General features: G+C 41.7%; 1 protein-coding gene and 1 long non-coding RNA gene across 15 annotated transcripts in view; one reads left to right on the top strand and one right to left on the bottom strand.

Annotated features, from left to right (window-relative positions):
• Nucleotides 1-20600, top strand: part of Ankrd44 (ankyrin repeat domain 44) — a 283644-nt gene that overhangs the window by 144266 nt on the left and 118778 nt on the right. For all 11 annotated transcript variants that reach the window (XM_030254997.1, XM_030254994.1, XM_006496071.4 and 8 more), the window contains 3 exons: nucleotides 6361-6431; nucleotides 17734-17934; nucleotides 18281-18368. In XM_030254997.1, coding sequence (XP_030110857.1) covers nucleotides 6387-6431; nucleotides 17734-17934; nucleotides 18281-18368 — 334 coding nt within the window. In that variant the 5' untranslated portion in view covers nucleotides 6361-6386. The remainder of the gene's footprint in view (nucleotides 1-6360; nucleotides 6432-17733; nucleotides 17935-18280; nucleotides 18369-20600) is intronic.
• The window catches only part of 4930444A19Rik, an 84804-nt gene continuing 82567 nt past the window's right edge, over nucleotides 18364-20600 (bottom strand). For all 4 annotated transcript variants that reach the window (XR_003948657.1, XR_003948658.1, XR_003948659.1 and 1 more), the window contains one exon: nucleotides 18364-19129. This is a non-coding gene — a long non-coding RNA (RIKEN cDNA 4930444A19 gene). The remainder of the gene's footprint in view (nucleotides 19130-20600) is intronic.

The raw sequence follows: 20600 nt of genomic DNA, 5'->3' as shown, positions 1-20600 counted from the left end.
CAGCAAGAAGAACTGGCAGGTTAAGATGTTCACCAAATGCCAAGCCTGACAATCTAAGCTTTATCTCTGGATTCCAAGAACCTAGTGGAAAGCATACACACAGATTAACGTAAAGGAAATTAAAACGGAAAGGTGTGCATTTGGACCCTTGCTGACTTGCAGAAGGCCTAGGTGTGGTTCCCAGCACCCACACTGTGGTTCACAACCATCAGTGTCTCCAGTTGCAGAGCTTGTGGAATTTTGACCTCTGTGGATACCAGGCATGCACATGGTGTACATGTACACGTGCAAGCAAACACTTGCACACATAAAGTAAATTTTAAAATTTAAGTTAAAATCTGGAAGAATATGCTTATTTGTTATTTCATAGTTGATAGTTCTTTGTGTTGAACTATAATTTTCGCAGCCATTGAATATCTTAGCCATAGACTTAGGGGTGGATGAGATATTGGGGTGACTTTGAAATAAGAACTGCTAATAAATTTCTAGTGCTTCGTGATATGTGAAATGACTTCCCACCCCTCTGACTCTCTCAAGCACCCAGGAAAGCAAGCAGGGAAGTATTGGTTAGTACGTGCTTAGCCTTATTCTATAGATTAGAAGCTTTGAGTCCTTGGAATAGTGGCTGCTGAAGTCTAAATACAAATTCCAGGCTTTGTCCATAAACCTCACTGTCTGTCCAACCCATTTCACTTCAGAGCATTTAGCTCAGGGATTCTCGTTCTATTGTGGTCTTCATACAGGTAAGGGCCTTAAAAAACCATTTAGACTAGATAAAATTCGTTAAAGTTGATTTTCAAGTTATCTTAACTTTGTTTAAAATTAAGTTTGTTACTGGCTCTCAATCTTGACAGTGTGCTACAATAATCTTGAGTTCTCAAAACACAACAACACTTGCTTGTGACATCTCAAACCAATGAAGTGAGATGGGAGGGGGAGGGGTGGGTGTGGGTTCCCCTTTGTTTGTGGATTACACTGTTTTCCCTGATAAATGCTGTTGATGGTACTTGTTTTCAGTTAAAATTACTATTCTGTGTTTAACCTCTGCTTCCACCTGACTCACTTACTCAGCTCTTATCCTCGGGTTGCCCACTCTTTTATTCCTTTTCCTTGCCCTTTTAATTTCTTTTTTTTTTCCATTTTTTATTAGGTATTTAGCTCATTTACATTTCCAATGCTATACCAAAAGTCCCCCATACCCACCCACCCCCACTCCCCTACCCACCCACTCCCCCTTTTTGGCCCTGGCATTCCCCTGTACTGGGGCATATAAAGTTTGCAAGTCCAATGGGCCTCTTTTTCCAGTGGTGGATCTTTTGATACATATGCAGCTAGAGTCAAGAGCTCCGGGGTACTGGTTAGTTCATAATGTTGTTCCACCTATAGGGTTGTAGATCCCTTTAGCTCCTTGGGTTCTTTCTCTAGCTCCTCCATTGGGAGTCCTGTGATCCATCCATTAGCTGACTGTGAGCATCCACTTCTGTGTTTGCTAGGCCCCGGCATAGTCTCACAAGAGACAGCTACATCTGGGTCCTTTCGATAAAATCTTGCTAGTGTATGCAATGGTGTCAGCATTTGGATGCTGATTATGGGGTGGATCCCTGGATATGGCAGTCTCTACATGGTCCATGCTTTCATCTCAGCTCCAAACTTTGTCTCTGTAACTCCTTCCATGGGTGTTTTGTTCCCAATTCTAAGGAGGGGCATAGTGTCCACACTTCAGTCTTCATTCTTCTTGAGTTTCATGTGTTTAGCAAATTGTATCTTATATCTTGGGTATCCTAGGTTTGGGGCTAATATCCACTTATCAGTGAGTACATATTGTGTGAGTTCCTTTGTGAATGTGTTACCTCACTCAGGATGATGCCCTCCAGGTCCATCCATTTGGCTAGGAATTTCATAAATTCATTCTTTTTAATAGCTGAGTAGTACTCCATTGTGTAGATGTACCACATTTTCTGTATCCATTCCTCTGTTGAGGGGCATCTGGGTTCTTTCCAGCTTCTGGCTATTATAAATAAGGCTGCTATGAACATAGTGGAGCATGTGTCCTTCTTACCAGTTGGGGCATTGACCATCTAAACAGTCCCATATCACCTAAAGAAATAGAAGCAGTTATTAATAGTCTCCCAGCCAAAAAAAGCCCAGGACCAGACGGGTTTAGTGTAGAGTTCTATCAGACCTTCAAAGAAGATCTAATTCCAGTTCTGCACAAACTATTTCACAAAATAGAAGTAGAAGGTACTCTACCCAACTCATTTTATGAAGCCACTATTACTCTGATACCTAAACCACAGAAAGACCCAACAAAGATAGAGAACTTCAGACCAATTTCTCTTATGAATATCGATGCAAAAATCCTCAATAAAATTCTTGCTAACCGAATCCAAGAACACATTAAAGCAATCATCCATCCTGACCAAGTAAGTTTTATTCCAGGAATGCAGGGATGGTTTAATATACGAAAATCCATCAATGTAATCCATTATATAAACAAACTCAAAGACAAAAACCACATGATCATCTCGTTAGATGCAGAAAAAGCATTTGACAAGATCCAACACCCATTCATGATAAAAGTTTTGGAAAGATCAGGAATTCAAGGCCCATACCTAAACATGATAAAAGCAATCTACAGCAAACCAGTAGCCAACATCAAAGTAAATGGAGAGAAGCTGGAAGCAATCCCACTAAAATCAGGGACTAGACAAGGCTGCCCACTTTCTCCCTACCTTTTCAACATAGTACTTGAAGTATTAGCCAGAGCAATTCGACAACAAAAGGAGATCAAGGGGATACAAATTGGAAAAGAGGAAGTCAAAATATCACTTTTTGCAGATGATATGATAGTATATATAAGTGACCCTAAAAATTCTACCAGAGAACTCCTAAACCTGATAAACAGCTTCGGTGAAGTAGCTGGATATAAAATAAACTCAAACAAGTCAATGGCCTTTCTCTACACAAAGAATAAACAGGCTGAGAAAGAAATTAGGGAAACAACACCCTTCTCAATAGTCACAAATAATATAAAATATCTTGGCATGACTCTAACTAAGGAGGTGAAAGATCTGTATGATAAAAACTTCAAATCTCTGAAGAAATTAAAGAAGATCTCAGAAGATGGAAAGATCTCCCATGCTCATGGGTTGGCAGGATCAACATTGTAAAAATGGCTATCTTGCCAAAAGCAATCTACAGATTCAATGCAATCCCCATCAAAATTCCAACTCAATTCTTCAACGAATTAGAAGGAGCAATTTGCAAATTCATCTGGAATAACAAAAAACCTAGGATAGCAAAAAGTCTTCTCAAGGATAAAAGAACCTCTGGTGGAATCACCATGCCTGACCTAAAGCTTTAATTTCTTTTATTCATGCCTCTATTCCACCCTCATGAGCGTCTTCACTATCCTAAGACCTAAATGGATGCCTCTTACTGCATCTATAGGTACCTTCTTCCTCTTCCTGTTCACAGCTCTTTTGTGAAACAGTCTCGAGCTGTATCTTTTTTTTTCCCCAAAAGTGCCCCCATACCCTCCTCCCCACTCCCCTCCCACTCCCACTCCCACTTCTTGGCCCTGGTGTTCCCCTGTACTGAGGCATATAAAGTTTGCAAGACCAATGGGCCTCTCTTTCCAATGATGGCCGACTAGGCCATCTTCTAATACATATGCAGCTAGAAACACGAGGGGGGTGGTACTGGTTAGTTCATATTGTTGTTCCACCTATAGGGTTGCAGACCCCTTTAGCTCCTTGGTTACTTTCTCTAGCTCCTCCATTGGGGGCCCTGTGATCCATTCAATAGCTAACTGTGAGCTTCAACTTCTGTGTTTGCTAGGCCCCGGCATAGTCTCACAAGAGACATCTATATCTAGGTTCTTTCAGCAAAATCTTGCTAGTGTATGCAATGGTGTCCGCATTTGGAGGCTGATTATGGGATGGATCCCCGGGTATGGAAGTCTCTAGATGGTCCATCCTTTCGTCTCAGCTCCAAACTTTGTCTCTGTAACTCCTTCCATGGGTGTTTTGTTCCCAACTCTAAGAAGGGGCAAAGTGTCCACATTTTGGTCTTCGTTGTTCTTGAGTTTCATGTGTTTTGCAGATTGTATCTTGTATCTTGGGTATTCTAAGTTTCTGGGCTAATATCCACTTATCAGTGAGTACATATCATGTGAGTTCTTTTGTGATTGGGTTACCTCACTCAGGATGATGCCCTCCAGGTCCATCCATTTGCCTAGGAATTTCATAAATTCATTCTTTTTAATAGCTGAGTAGTACTCCATTGTGTAAATGTACCATATTTTTTGTATCCATTCCTCTGTTGAGGGACATCTGGGTTCTTTCCAGCTTCTGGCTATTATAAATAAGGCTGCTATGAACATAGTGGAGCATGTGTCCTTCATACCGGTTGGGACATCTACTGGATATATGCCCAGGAGAGGTATTGCTGGATCCTCCGGTAGCACTATGTCCAATTTTCTGAGGAACCACCAAACTGATTTCCAGAGTGGTTGTACCAGCTTGAAATCCCACCAAAAAGGAGGAGTGTTCCTCTTTCTCCACATCCTCTCCAGCATCTGCTGTCACCTGAGTTTTTGATCTTAGCCATTCTGACTGGTGTGAGGTGGAATCTCAGGGTTGCTTTGATTTGCATTTCTCTGATGATTAAGGATGCTGAACATAGTTGGGCATGGTGGCGCACGCCTTTAATCCCAGCACTTGGGAGGCAGAGGCAGGCGGATTTCTGAGTTGGAGGCCAGACTGGTTTACAAAGTGAGTTCCAGGACAGCCAGGGCTATACAGAGAAACCCTGTCTCGAAAAACCGAAAAAAAAAAAAAAAAAAAAAAAAAAAAAAAAGGATGCTGAACATTTTTTTCAGGTGTGTCTCGGCCATTCAGTTTTCCTCAGGTGAGAATTCTTTGTTTAGTTCTGAGCCCCATTTTTTAATGGGGTTATTTGATTTTCTGGGGTCCAGCTTCTTGAGCTCTTTGTATATATTGGATATTAGTCCCCTATCTGACTTAGGGTAGTAAAGATCCTTTCCTAATCTATTGGTGGCCTTTTTGTCTTATTGACAGTGTCTTTTGCCTTACAAAAGCTTTGCAATTTTATGAGGTCCCATTTGTTGATTCTCAATCTTACAGCACAAATCATTGCTGTTCTATTCAGGAATTTTCCCCCTGTGCCCAATCTTCAAGGCTTTCCCCCACTTTCTCCTCTATAAGTTTCCGTGTCTCTGGTTTTATGTGGAACTCCTTGATCCACTTAGATTTGACCTTAGTACAAGGAGATAGGAATGGATCAATTCGCATTCTTCTACATGATAACAACCAGTTGTGCCAGCACCATTTGTTGAAAATGCTGTCTTTTTTCCACTGGATGGTTTTAGCTCCCTTGTCAAAGATCAAGTGACCATAGGTGTGTGGGTTCATTTCTGGATCTTCAATTCTATTCCATTGGTCTACTTGTCTGTCGGTATACCAGTACCATGCAGTTTTTATCACAGTTGTCCGAGCTGTATCTTAGTTAGGGTTTTACTGCTATGAACAGACACCGTGACCAAGGCAACTCTTCTAAGAACAACATTTAATTGGGCCTGGCTTACAGGTTCAGAGTATTAATTATCAAGGTGGGAGTGTGGCAGCATCCAGGCAGGCATGGTGCAGGAGGAACTGAGAGTTCTACACCTTCATCTGAAGGTAGCTAGGATGAGGGTCTTAGCATACACCCCCACAGTGACACACTTCCTCCGAGAAGGCCACACCTACTTCAACAAGTCCACACCTCCAAATACCCCACTCCCTGGGCCAAGCATATTCAGACCACCACATGCTGACAGGAAAATTTATCAAAATCCTGAACCAAAGATTTGTATAGGATGTTTCTATTGTTCAAATGTATCATTGATAGTCTTGATCCTATGGGAAATTTTGGAAATGTCAAGGGAACAAGTTGTATTCTGTTTTCCAGGAGTCCATTCATAGGTAGCTTTCATTCATATCCTGTGCTGTGACCTGGCTTCAGTGCAGCATGGGTCATATCTCTCAGTATGAGCCAGTTTGTCATGGGCTTGAATCTGTCTATCTGCTCCATAGCATGAAGTTATGAACAATCTGCATAGGCTCTTGTCTGAAAACTTCATGCAACATGGATTCTTGTATCAAAATATCTGGCTAGTACTAGAGAACTAATAGGACTTCAGGACAAGATAGATTTCTGTTGGCCCCTTTATCCCATATAAAATCCCGTCGAATTACAACTGATAGAGAAGATCTGCTGGCTGGCTCTACCAGGCAAATAGGAGCAACATGTAGCCCTTGACTCCGCTGTGGCCCTAACTTGTGCTTTTGGTTGCAGGAGCTCGTGTAAATGCCAAGGACAACATGTGGCTGACCCCACTGCACCGGGCTGTTGCTTCCAGAAGTGAAGTGAGTGATCTCCCCATTCAGTCTAACACCTTCTATGGTCTGTAGGAAAAGAGTCCTTTGCATTGAGTCCTTAAAGGATAAGCAGGGACCTAGCAAACTAGAAGGAGAGAGGGACGAAGCAGAGTAGGGGGAGTGAGCCAAAGTTAGGTGGAGGTTCCTGGGGCAGAGAGCATAGTACGGGGTCAGTCATCATTGGGCTGCCAGAGAGACTACCCGTGAGCATTTGGCATCGGTCTCAGCAGATCTTCAGAACCGTCCCCATGGTGGCAGGGTGGAAATGGGGCTGGATGCAGGAGCTCAGAGAGGGTTGCCAACAAGAGCAATAGGAGAAGGCTGGGGGTGGGGGGCGGGCAGAAGACCAGTCATTTCAGAGATCTTTAGTGGCAAACCTCACAGTGTTTTGGCATCTCCGGAGAATGGGTGGAAAAGAAGCTGGCAGTGATGTCCTTCACTGAGCAGGCTTAGTGGGGTGGGGTGGGGTGGGGTGGGGTGGGGTGGGGGTGAGGAGGTTGAAGGCCTGGAAACTAGCTTGTCCTTTTCAAGGTACAGTCTGGGAAATCTGTCAGTGGAACGTAAGCTCCATGGGGGCAGGAGGATTTTACTGCTATTGTTGTTGTTGTTGTTATTGTTATTATTACTATTACTATTATTATTCTATGATGGATCCCAAATTTGGAATGTTCTAGAAACAATTGAGAGTGATACTGCAAAGTTAGTTTGTTGTTGAATGCTGGAAATACGTAAAGATAATAAATATGTCGCCATTATTTATGTAGGTCTGAACTTCAGGGGTGAGGATGGCCGTGGAAAGCAGGGCCAATGGATCAGATGGTCTAGTGGGAGGCTAATGGACAGAAAGGGAGGGCCATTGTGGGACAGGGCTGGCAGGGACCCAGTAAACATCAGCCTGGCCAGAAAGGGCACAAGATTCCTACCTCAAAGGCACTGCACATTGTGTGGCTAACCGTGACCAGCAGAGCTTCTCCTCTGACATTGGAGGAGGTGATGATGTTCTCCAGTGAGCTTGCCCACATTCCACGTGTCTGTGCCTGGCCTCAGTGCCAGACGTTCCTCTTTGGTGGCTATCTGGGAATTTCAGAATCTGCTTAGTACGTGGCAGCTCAGCTTATTATCTTCCTTGTTGTGCTTCGTGTTTGGAGTTGTTTTTTAAAGGGGGTTGGCTGTATTCTCTTTCCAAGCAGCCTGTATGGAAGGAGTGAGGTAAAGAATCCTGAGCTACCTTCACTCAGGTACTAGGGAATTCATCTGAGGTTCTATGTTATATTTCTGTTGTACCTGAGAAAACATCACAATGACTGCTTAAGATACGAAGATCAGTCGCAAGAGACCAGCTTCTTCATATGGGAGTACCTCAGAGGCTAAATCCTGAGTAAATTTAATGTCTTTTAAAATATGTGAACACATAGTTTTTTCTTCCTTACCAAGAATGAGATCTTCTTAGCTAAAAGAATCTAGACACTTTCTATATATCAGGAAGTGTATATGTAGATAGAGCTGCAAAGCAGATGATACACAGCTACAAAAGTTGTGATCCCCAGCCTTAGGGGATGGAAGGACATACAATACATGGTTGCAGTAGCCCATAATCTTGTTGTACTTACAAGATACAAAAGCTTAGATCCATAAGCCATCATCTGTTTAGCCAACAGAGATGAGAAAGACTGGTGGCTTCTGGAGAGAGTCCGTGAATACTGTGAACAGCCTCCTAGGCTTCCTGTGCCCACTGTACTCCTCTTGCTGCTTTGCTGTGCTTTCTGGAATAGCGCACCTGTGAGGAACAGAATCAAGTGCATGCAACCCTAGAAATGAACATGGGAAAGCCTAACACTTGTGTGTTCAGGTGTACCGGGTGGATGCACTGTCAGCTGTGTTGCATGGCTTTCAGGGAGTGCACAGCTTGGCCTCGGAGGTTGTGATGTGTGGGGCCTGAATGTGAATGCCCTGGCGTTGGACACGCCTTCCTTCCTTCTGCTGTGATGGGTCAGACACGCCTTCCTTCTGCTGTGATTGGCTGAGGGGCGCAAAAGGGGAGTTTCTCAGCTTTTCACTTCCCTGTTCTAAAAACTATGTTTGGGTTAGAAAAGTTAAAGTTTGCATCCCGATTTGGGGGTGTTGGACTGAGCACATTGTGTTTTTCTAAACATTGCTATTCTGAGAATTCATTGAGCATTCGCTGTGTGCTATGGACCTTCTGAGCATTAATCTTCTTTAATCTCTGAGATTCTGACATCGTATGAAACCGAAGACTGGATATTGGTGATACTTTTAAAGAAATTCATATACTGTCTTAAGTTAGTTATTTAAAAACTTTACAATCTTCCCCCACCTTAAAAACAGAAATCTCCCTCTGGCCTTTATGAGGTGTCTCCCTATTTGTCCATTTCCTGTATGCATTACGTTTGGTCACCTTTATGACCCTGTTTTCTTTAACAAGAGTCATCTATGTAACCATTAGCCTGGAACTTTCCATCGGAGCTCTGTGGAGTACCAGTGAGCACACGTTTGAAGGCAATGGGACCCTCTTTCCTTGAATCCATCAGTTGAACAGATTTTAGCAGTAAAGTGTTCATGCCTGGGCCATGTCTGAGCCCATTCTGGGACAGAGCAGGTTGTGTCACCCACTGTTGCTGAGGGCTTGTGATTGCAGCGATCATGTACTGTCCAGAAGATGGCCACTTGCAGCCTTTCCTCTGGCTCTTATATTCTTTCCAACTCATCTTCCCTGATGCCTCTGCGCTTTGGAGGTGAGAGTGTAAATATTTAGTTTAGGGGTGATTCTTCAGCCACCATGATGGCACCCTTTTCACCATGAGTGTCTGCATTCACTGTAGACCACTGGGGAAAGGCCCCTCTGATTAGAGCTGAGAGCGGTTATTGCTGTGTGTGAAGGTGGTTCTGCCCTTTGTTAACTTGGCTAAACAACAGAAGAGGATTTTCTCTAGTACCTGCCACATGCCAGAACCATGGACTTCTGAATGGGGTTTATAGTGCCAACTATGGAGTTCAGAAGTGCGTCTCAAATCCAATCAGGGAGATGTTGAGTTACCTCCATAATTGTCATGCCACTATAGTGCAAATAAGCACATTTTACCTGACAGGTTGATATCATATTCCTAGGCTTCACAGCTGGGTAAGATTGTTGATGCCTTTTCTCCCACAGCCCCCATGCATAACATCTTCCAGGACTGTGAAAGCTAGCCAGTAGGGAGAGATCCAGTTCACTATGGATATTTTTGTGTTTGTGTTTCCTAACATTCAAAAACAAGGTTTCATGGATAGTCTCCATAGAGTGTTCGCCTATCTCTAAGTCTTCAGTGAGCACCTTTGTAGTGCTAGGTTGTAGAATAAGTGTACCCTAATAATAATTACAATAGCAGGAGAAGTTTAGTTTGATATTGACACTTCTAGAAGAACAATCCCATTAATTGAGCAAATTGTTTAAGCACCAACTTATACAGTTCTTACAGAACATGAGAATGCTATAATCAATATGGGATAAAAGCCCCCAAAGGATTACAGTACTACAGTCTAAGCCTTCAGGATTCGTGTGTGGCCTCGGGAACATTAGTGTACAGCACAGTAACTGTCCTGTTAATATGTGCTAGTTATTATTTACAAACCTTGCTGGTGATTGCGTCCCTGTATTTATGCCACCCAAAGTTACTGAATGTAAAGTATGTGCAAGGTACCAGCTAAGCTCTGAGTAGAATACAGAAAGTTGTCTTAAGACCCAGAACCTGGTCTAAAGCAAATTATAATTCATTAAACCTGACATTGCTTATGCCTGCAAAAACTATGTCTAGTTCTAAGCCTTACTTCTCCACAGTGATTCGTAGCCGAGGTAAATGCAGTGCACGTTTGAGAGTAAAAAAGCAGAAGTGGATGTGGAAGTCTGAGGATGTGTGCAGCTTTTCCTCATCTTTCCCATGTGCTGGCAGTGTATGCATCTACTCATCTGGAGGACAGACAGAATGTATAAAGACAGAAACCCATAAAAAGTGGCAATCCAAGTCAGGCCCCTCCCACTACCCCCCACCCCCCCATCTGCATCTTCTGTAGGACAGGCCTCTACAGGGCATCGTCCAAAAAGGCCTCCAGCCTAAGACTGAGCACTAATGTGGCTGGAACTTTCATTCAGGAGAAATAGTAGGATTCTCCCTAGTGTTTGTTCATTAAAAGAGAAAAAGGGGGCTTTGAGAGAACACAGCATGTTGTGGCCTGTGCCCTGGGGTCACCAGCTCAGTACTGTGATCTACCTGTGAGTGTCCAGAAACTCTGGAAGAAATTGAATGACTTCATACTTGGGCATGGTGACTTGTCCTTGTAATTGTAGCATTTGAGAGTCTGCCACCGGTAGATCTTGAATTCAAGGACAGCCTGTGCTTCACAGGGGGCCACACCTCAGCAAAAGCTGACATCCAAGCAAAAAGAAAAGAAAAATGACTCACGAAAGAAAAATTCCCTACCTCTCAGGCTTAACAATAAGTCAATAATTTTATCCTTCATTATTTTCATTCTAATTGCTTTCTGTTATATTTTGCAAAAGTTCTGGGTTCTGAAACACTGGGAATAATAATAATAAATGTTTTTGAGACTGGGTGTCATGCTGGTTTTGGATTTGTGATGGTTCTGCTGCGGAGAGCTGGGATTATGGTATGTTACACTAGCACATTTAGCTGAAAATGTATTTATTAAAAAACTAGACCCCCTTAGCACAGATAGTTGAGAATTTTTTCTTAGTCCAGAAAGTACTGGCCTCCCTCCTCCTGTGTCAGTTTCTTCTTCACCTTGTATATTTAAGTTAAGAAACTCCTAGACATTAAGTTTTAGCCAGTGTGCAAATATAGGAAAAGAAAACCATCTTTGATTTAAAAACTTAGTCTCCTAAGTAGCCAAAAAATCATTTCTTCACAAAACCAAGTTAAAGCATTTCAAAGGTTAGCATGCCTGAAACAGGAACACAGCTTTAAAATCAAAATCAAAATAGTTTTTAAAACAAGGATTTGGTGTGGTCTGAATATTATATTAGACTTCTATTAAATATATTAAGCCAATTTGGCAGGATAAGCTACAGCTTAAAATTATAAATAACTAAGGAACTAACATTTGGGTACATTTATGCCAGGATATTGACTTGGCTGAATTCAAATCTGGTAGAAATCGCTGTACCCCTGAGTCAGCCTGCTGATGTGTCATCTGCCTGAACCTCAGCCATCTGCCGATGAACCGAGGCACAAAGGGCCAGCTCAGGGGACCACAAGGCCTGCTCCGTTCTGTGTTTGTGAATTTAATGCCACGGTCTTTGTTGCTGTTGTTTTGCACTGGTCATTAGTTCTGGGATCTTGTGCACTATGGGTAAGGGCTCTATCTTTAAGGTATACCCCAGCCCTCAAATCATCTGAAGCATCATTATAGTTTTTAAAAAATACTATTTTAATTTTTTGAGATTACAATGTGTTTGCATCATTTAGCTCTTCCCTTTCTTCTCTGGGAATTTCCATATACTTCTCCTTGGTGCTCTTTCAAATTTGTAGCCTCTTGTTTTTTATTAGTTGTTGTTGCATATATATATGTATGTATATATTTAATATATTTAAAACAAATATATAAAACATAAAATAATAAATGCATATAAAAATAAAAACATAAATAAATATATAAATATAATTACTACTTCCTCAGTCTGTATAATATTACTTGTGTGTATGTTTTCAGGGCTGACCAGTTGGTATTGGATAACCAGCCAATGTGCTTTTCCCTGAGATAGACAACTTCTCCTCCTCCCAGCATTCCTTGCGTGTGGTTCTTCATGCAGGTCATGGGATTTTCCCTGACCATTTTAGTGTATCTATTGTTGCTCAACTCACATTTGGACTGTCAACTTGGTGAAACTTTGAGTGTAGTTTCTGACATTCCTAGAAGACACAGCCTCACAGTAAATTTCCTGTCCTGCCTCTCACAATCTTTCTGCCCCTCTTCTGTAATGTTCCTTGAGTCTTAGGTGCAGGAACTGTGCTGCAGATATTTTCATGTTTTAAAAAGTAAATTTTTAGAAATTAAGAACTCCTTCACACACTCTTTCTTTCTTTCTTTCTTTCTTTCTTTCTTTCTTTCTTTCTTTCTTTCTTTCTTTTTTGGCTTTTGTTTTTTTTTGTTGTTGTTGCTGTTTTTTGTTTTTTTTTTTTTTTTTCCCAAGACAGGGTAGCCCTGGCTGTCCTGGAACTCACTTTGTAGACCAGGCTGGCCTCGAACTCAGAAATCTGCGTGCCTCTGCCTCCCGAGTGCTGGGATTAAAGGTGTGCACCACCACACCCGGCTTGTTTATTTCTTAATAGAGCCCTCTTACATTAGAAAAGTAGAATCATGGAGTAGACAGATATAAAAAATGAAAATGGAAAATGTTGGAGGAAAAGCAGGTAACGAAAGTAGAGAGAAAAATAAAGGTCACGGCTCTTCAGGGTATCCCTGATCTGTAAGAGCTGGGCATGAAAGGCCAGTGTGGTGACATTTGCAGTCCCATGGGAAAAGTTCACAGGAAAGAGATTTCCTGCCCTGTACATTAACCCCAGCTGATAATAAACTTGAACTCTTGAACTGCAGCCCAATGTCAGTCATGATTGCCTTGGATTCAGAACTGATAAAGATTACGTAAGGACCACATGCCCCATCTTGTACAAGTCTAGCATTCTCTTGGTGATTTCAAAGGTCTGGGGAGATGTGGGTTGCTGCTTGTATTTGTATTCCCTGCATTGGTCTATCTAGTTAATGTGTTTGATTTTGAAAGTTTGCTCTTAGGTGCTGGCATCCACCTCTCCCTAGCACACATGGCTCACAAAGGACTTTTTACTCACTATGCAAAACACAGAAGCCCTGTACACCCTCCACCAAATTCACAACTGACACTTCACTGCATAGCCAGGGCCTTGCTTAACACGGAGGCCTCTGATTTTCAGCACAGCTTCCTCTTTAGGAGATACCGTAATTATAAGCAACATTTTCCCAGCGAATAAAACTTTAATCAGTCTTGATAATTTTCAGTTTCTGATCATTCAACCAAGGGCTATTCCAGGGATCTTCAAACTTTTTATGCAAAGGGATAGATAGCATGTTCACCTTTGAGGTTTGTAAAAGTAATTTTTAGTCACCCTATGTAATTGTCTTAGAGGCTTACTGCTGAATAAGCTCACCCTTGCTAGTTTTTTCTGAGCTTTGGCTGGCTGGTTCAACTCAGCTGTTCTGCCTCAAATTCTTCTCCAAGCTGACTGATTCAATCTGGCTTCTCTCAGCTTGTCACTGGATTGATCTGCTTGGGATCAAACTAACTCTGGCAGTTTGTTGTAATCTTCTGGCTCCTTCTCATTCTCTGGCTTCATCTACCTCTCCAGCCCTGCACTAAACTGCATGAACTCACAGATGCACTCAACCCCACTGCACTCACGGCACTGACTCCCAACTGACTTTCTCTCCCCGGGCTGCTCTTACATACATTTTCTCCTGAGAGTTGGATGTTTTCTATCTCTGACCCATTCTGTCAAATCTTTCTCTGATTTGTCACTTTGTCTGTTCTTCTGTTAGACATCACTGTTTGGGATTAAAGGTGTATACTGAAGGATTCCAGCCAGAGGAATTGAAGATGTGTCCTCAGGACCTGTTGGCTTTCTAGCTGGATCCCACACCTAGAAGGTCTTTGGATCTGATCAGAGCAGCCTCGGTGCTGGATTAAGATTCCTCCACAGTAGTTTTCCATCTCAGCTTCTCAGCTCAGCTGTGTTATCATGAAAACAGACATGAACACTTTGAAAGATGAACTGTGTCCCCCTCAAATACGTTTTTACAAAAACAAGACACAGTATGTGTGTGGTTAAAATACTTTAAAGATACTGGTTACAGCACAGGCCTTGAACTCAGGATCTTCCATGCTTCCAAACAAAAAGCATTTATTTATATGTAAATATCACTTGCATATAACTCTATATGATCTTTGCTTAGCATATTGCCTTGAATAAATGAATTGTGAATGATTCTTAAACATTTATTTAGATGTATCTAGGCTACGTCTTACTCGCCTCCCCTGCATTATGTTAATAATCACACATTTTCTGCTGAGAATATTGGTGCTGGTAGAACAGTGGTTTAACATAGACTCTGTGTTTGATTGCCAACACTGAGAGAAAAAAAGATAATTATATTTTATTAACTTTCAATTATAAATTTCTCCTGAATTCTCTAGTCTTATCTCCCAAAAGAATAAGTTTGTGAATCATCTTGAATATTTTATTTTATATGTCCTAAATTCACCTAACGGAAGCAAGAACCCACACAAGCACAGTGAAATGACACTGAACCAAGGCAAAGATGTTCAAGTGACTGTGTATTATTGGTTTGCTGTGAGTGTGAGAAATGGGTGCTACCATTTTATGTCCTGTATCCACAATATACACAAAATAGCATGTATGTCCAAGATAGGATAATTTATTTATCTTTTGCTTATACAATCATGAAGGTAATAGTCTTCTAATGGCTTTTCTCTGCCTTGGCCATGCTCTTGTCAGAGCTGATTAAGCCTGTCACTGCTTGTTACTCCCAACTACAAATAGTGTAAAGCTTCCCCCAGAGCTGTAAGAAGCTTCAGGGCTAGGACTATACTTGCTGTTACTGTTGCTATCTCTGGTCCTTGGGTACCTTGCACAGACCTCTTCCTCCATCCCCCAATATTGGGAATTGAGCCTAGGGCCTCATACTCTAGACAAGCATTCTTTCAATAAGCTATATCCCTGTCTTAGGGTTTCTATTGCTGTGAAGAGACCCCATGACCACCTCTTATAAAGGAAAACATTTAACTAGACTTTTACAGTTCAGAGGTGTAGTCCATTACTGTCCTAGCAGGAAACACGGTGGTGTGTGGGCAGATGTGGTAGAGAGGTAGCTGAGAGTTCTACATCTGGATCTGCATGCAGCAAGAAGAGACAATCACAATAGGCCTGACTTGAGTATCTGAGACCTCAAAGCCCATCTCCAGTGACACACTTCCTCCAACAATGCTACACCTATTACAACAAGGCCTAATAGTGCCAGTCCCTATGAGTCTATGGGACCATTTTTATTCAAATTACCACAATCCCTAACCCCCTTTTGACTTTTCTTATTAAGACAGTGTCTTACTAAATTACCTGGGCTGCCCTTAAGCTTAGTCTGTAGCTCAAACTGCAATCTTCCTGCCTTAGCCTCCCAAATAGCTGAGATTACAGTTCTGTGTGCTACTAGATCTGGGGAGTTTTAGGGCTCTTAGTTTAAAGGCGCTGTGATGGTTTGTATATTCTTGGACCAGGGAGTGGCACCATTTGGAGGTGTGGCCTTGTTGGAATAGGTGTGACCTGGTTGGAGTAGGTGTGTCACTGTGGGTGTGGGCATAAGATCCTCACCCTAGTTGCCTGGAAGTCAGTCTTCCACTAGCAGCCTTTGCATGAAGACATAGAACTCTCAGCTCTGCCTGTGCCATGCCTGCCTGGATACTGCCATGCTCCCACCTTGATGATAATGGACTGAACCTCTGAACCTGTAAGCTAGCCCCAGCTAAATATTGTTTTTTATAAGACTTGCCTTGGTCATGGTGTCTGTTCACAGCTGTAAAACTGTAACAAAGACAGGCACACATTAGAATTTGTAAGTGCACTTTCGCTCATCACTGTGCACTGAGGTCCAGTCAGAGGAAATGGAAGAAAGGATAAGGTTGAATTCTTCAGTATTGTAGAAGCCCCATTCTTTCCCAAGGATTTCTCTATGTAAGGGAGGAAAGAGACAAGGGCACCGTGCCAACCCCAAGGTAAATATCAGCTACAAGTGGAGATTAATTTCTTTTGATCTTTGCAGTTCTAGCAATGTTTTATGTGCAGGTGTGTGGGACCTGTGAGATGGCTCATCAGGTGAAGGCTTTTGCCATTAAACCTAAAGACAGAAGCTCAATTTCTAGAACCCACATGGTAGAAATAGAGAACTGACTCCAACAACTTGTACTTACACACACAAATAAATGTAAAAAAAATACATATTTATGTTTTACTCTAAAACAGGCTCATGGTGTATTGAGTATTTTTTTCAGGCTTCTGAGGGTGGGCAGTGTATATATCTAGTCTTTATTTGTGTCCCTGAATTTTACTTGCATCATCTAGAAGAGGTTCCCAAAGTTACTATACTTTTCATTTCAATTGTATAAGTTTCTACGTTTTCTTTTTGCTCACATTTTACTGTCCAAGTTAGCTGTTTATCTCCATGCATTGCTACTTTTGACTCACAGAAAACTCTTTTCATAAACATTTACATGGACTCAAAATGCTGATTTTGCTGAGTTCATATCAGTTATCTGGGACTTGCTATTATATAGTCATATGATAAAGTAGTTTGTCCTCTGGCTTCTATACTATAGGTAGAGCTGAAAGTTATAGGTGAAGAAATGGGTAAGCTGATTGAGTCAAGGAAAGGAAATCACAATCAAAAGTCTAAACAATTGTGTAAAAAAAAAAAGAAGATCAGAACAGCAAAAGAAGTTGCTCACTATAGCCAGGCTTGGTGGTGCACACTCATAGTCTGGTCACACAAGAGGCTCAGATGGGAGGATCATGAGTTTAAGGACAATCTGGGTTGAATTGTGAGTTCCAAGCCATCCTGGGACAACTTTCCGAGATCTTGTTTCAAAACAAACTAATGGAAAACCAAACCAAAACAAAAAAAGGTTTACTAATTGTAATGGAAAACTTGGAATCATTTTATTATAGCTTTAAACTGAGACAGCCACTAATTACGTCCTTTGCATAACAGCCTCACAAGATGGAAGGTCACATGTTACACATTGGCACAGAGCACCTAGATTCAAAACGTGGTCCAAGAATGTTTGACAGGCTTTGGAAGTTTGTTGGTTTATTTATTCCCAGACTTTTCTCATTTTAGAGAGCATTTTTTTTAACAGATCTTTTGCCTGATATGCACATCTGCACTCAGGTGATCCAAGAATGCCTCATCAGAAAACTGTGTCTTTAGAAGGTGAATGTCATCTCAGATGATGGGGGCCAGGCTTTTGACCTGAAAGAGGAAGATGGAGAGATTGCCTCATTTTGTGTTACTCCTCAGATCTCTACCTCATATGACTTGGCTTGTCCACAGCCTGCCTGGGAAGGCAGCAATCTTTCCTTTCTTAATCCAGTTCTTTTGTCCAGAGAAGCACCTTACCCACAGGAAGTATTGACTGGGCATTTGTCAGTGATCCTGAAAACTGTTTCTGTTGTAGGAGGCAGTGCAAGTATTGATTAAACACTCGGCTGATGTCAATGCAAGGGACAAGAATTGGCAGACCCCCCTCCATGTGGCAGCAGCCAATAAGGCCGTCAAGTGTGCAGAAGTGATCATTCCACTACTGAGCAGTGTCAATGTCTCCGACAGAGGCGGGCGCACAGCCTTGCACCACGCCGCTCTGAATGGACACATGGAGGTGAGTGTTCTCAGCATTGGGAACTGGGCCACACTACTCAGACCCTATTAGCCACAGATGGAACCACTTTTGAGACTTTATGTGAATGTGAGAATAAGAGAGGTATGTTGCTTGGGCAGTTATATCCATTTTCAAATCAGACCATAATGAGTTGAAACAGTAGATTGTCATTTCAGTCTTCTCCTTTGACATGAGCAGTGTAGCCTGTCTTGCTAGCCTGTCTACCTGGTATGAATCCTTGAGCTGCTGTTAGGCTTGATGCTAATTTGGTTTAGATCACCTGAAAGCAACAAGGAGCTGTCCTCATTAGAGGGAACACCAGAATTCATTGTTTGTTATCTTTCAGATGGTCAATTTACTCTTGGCCAAAGGGGCAAACATCAATGCATTTGACAAGAAGGACCGACGAGCTCTCCACTGGGCAGCATACATGGGTGAGTGCTCTGTGTGTGGAAAGCAAAGTGCCAGGGTCTTTGCTACCGTAATGGTAGGGTAAGGGCCTACTGTGCACAAAACCCTGGTTTTCATTCCCAACATATCATACAACAATTAAAGACCACAAGCAGATGACCTTGGCTACATATGCCATGGGCCTCTTGTTGACCATGTAGGACAAATCTGACTTAAGTGTTGGCTTTCACTTGAATGAAGATTTGGCCTGTTTTCCTGGCATCTGTAAAGTGCTCTACTTGGACAGTTGCCTTGTCAGAGGTTTATTTATCCCAAAACAGGGGGAGGATGACTCATGGCCTGGACCTCTCTGAACATTCTTCACTCTGGATTGGAAACTACAAACATTTCTTGTATGTTAGTTTGTTATGGCATCAAATAAAGTGTTTAGGAAAGAAAGCAGGCTGATTAACAAAGCAAGGACACTATGCTCCTTATCTTTGTGCTTCTAATTATTTTTGGAAAAGACAAAGGGAAGGAAGAGAGGGCAGCTTCCTCTGTATATGGAAGTGGAAGATCCTAGTAGCTCAGGCTTCTGCTGTGCTGGCACAAGTGGAAGCCCACAGACTTCCCTCTGTCCACTTCACTCAGCTAGAGTTGAAAAGATTGCATCTCTGTTTTGTCCTTTCCTTTCGATCCGTTGCAAAGACCTTGGATAAATGATAGTCCTCAGAGTTTATCCTCAATGCAGATATGAGAGGTGAATAACTAAGATCCTTCTGTGTGTTTCTGATTGGAGAAAAACCTGCAGTTAAAAAAAAAGATAGGGTTCTATCAGACTTAGATGCACACAAGCTGATATCCATCTATGGGCTATTGTTCTGCCAAATCCCAGAAGCTCCACACAATGGGACACAGAAGGGAGTACAGCAATGGTGGCCATGGGAATTTATAAACATCATGTGGCACACTAAAGGGAGATGCATCATAAAGAACTATATTTAATACAATGATATGTATAATATTTTCTATTGCTGTGGAAGATTCTATACAGGGAAGGGAAATTTGGAAAAAAAATACTGAAATCGTAGATGGTATCTCCAAGAATTAGTGATTATTTTTTATTTTGTTTTGTTTTGAGCATTTTTGCTTGTTTGAGTCAGTTTCATACGCATACATATCTGTTATCATCATTTCACAAATTATCATTACTTGTAGGATGGAAGGGAGTAGATTGGGGTGAGAACAAAATAAATCCCACAGCTACGGGTTTCTGAATGAATTCTTAGACTTACAGACGCCAAGAATCTTTAAATTTTGTACGAATTAACTCTGTGTAGGAAAAGACCTTAGACTGATCCTCCTTCCCCTCAAGTGCTGGAATTCCAGGTGTGTGCCTCCGTGCCCGCTCCTTCTTTCGTTCTTGAATAGCACAGACCTTTGAGTAGGCTAAAACCAATTACATCTTCGCATACAATGTACATGGAATGACTCAAAGAACCTGTGAGGGTCTAGCTTATGCTTTGCTGATGTGTGGTTAAAATATTTTTATGACGCAAAGAAGTCAAATCATTATTGCTCATGCCATCAGGTTATAAATAGGGTGACTTACAATCCTTAGGAGACAGGGGATAAAAGCTGGGGCAGGTAGCTTGAGTCGGCACCACGTAACTGAAAATATTTTTCTATATAAAAGATTTTGTAGATAAAGAATTAGATTTTGATAAAGCAAGCTATACCTCTTCCCCCCACCCCCTCAGCCTCCCATACAAACCGTAGGTCTTGGAACCAGTATTTGTCTCCTGCTCTTCAATTAGCTGCAACATTTATAGCAATGAACTTAAGCTTTAAACGATCTTCAATTATAAAATAAAGGCCAAACACATGTGCCATAGTGAACTAGGGAACAGATCTCAAATGCCCACAAAAGCCGAGATTTAGAAGGTTTTCTATTTAGTGAATGATTTAGGGGAGTTAAAACATGGAAACATAAAAAAATTGCCTTTTAATGGATTAAAACCCAACAAGGCAATGGTAATTTCAGATTAAACAGTAGTCTGTAAGTATTCTGATTTTTTTTTAAACTGGTTTTCTAAACTAAAATTTTACTGGTCGGCTTTTTTGGTGAGGATGGTAATTGTTTTCATTTTAACACAACCCTTGTTGCTCTTACTGTGTCTGTTTTGTTGTCTAGCTGGTCTGGAATTCATTCTGTATCCCATGCTGTGTCTTAATTTGTAACTTGCTTGCCTTTTCACCCAAATGCTGGGATTCTG

This window comes from Mus musculus, chromosome 1 (genome assembly GCF_000001635.26).
Source record: "Mus musculus strain C57BL/6J chromosome 1, GRCm38.p6 C57BL/6J".
NCBI classification, from domain to species: domain Eukaryota; kingdom Metazoa; phylum Chordata; class Mammalia; order Rodentia; family Muridae; genus Mus; species Mus musculus.
The sequence above is the reverse complement of the archived record's forward strand: the minus strand, read 5'-3'. Positions and strand labels throughout refer to the sequence as shown.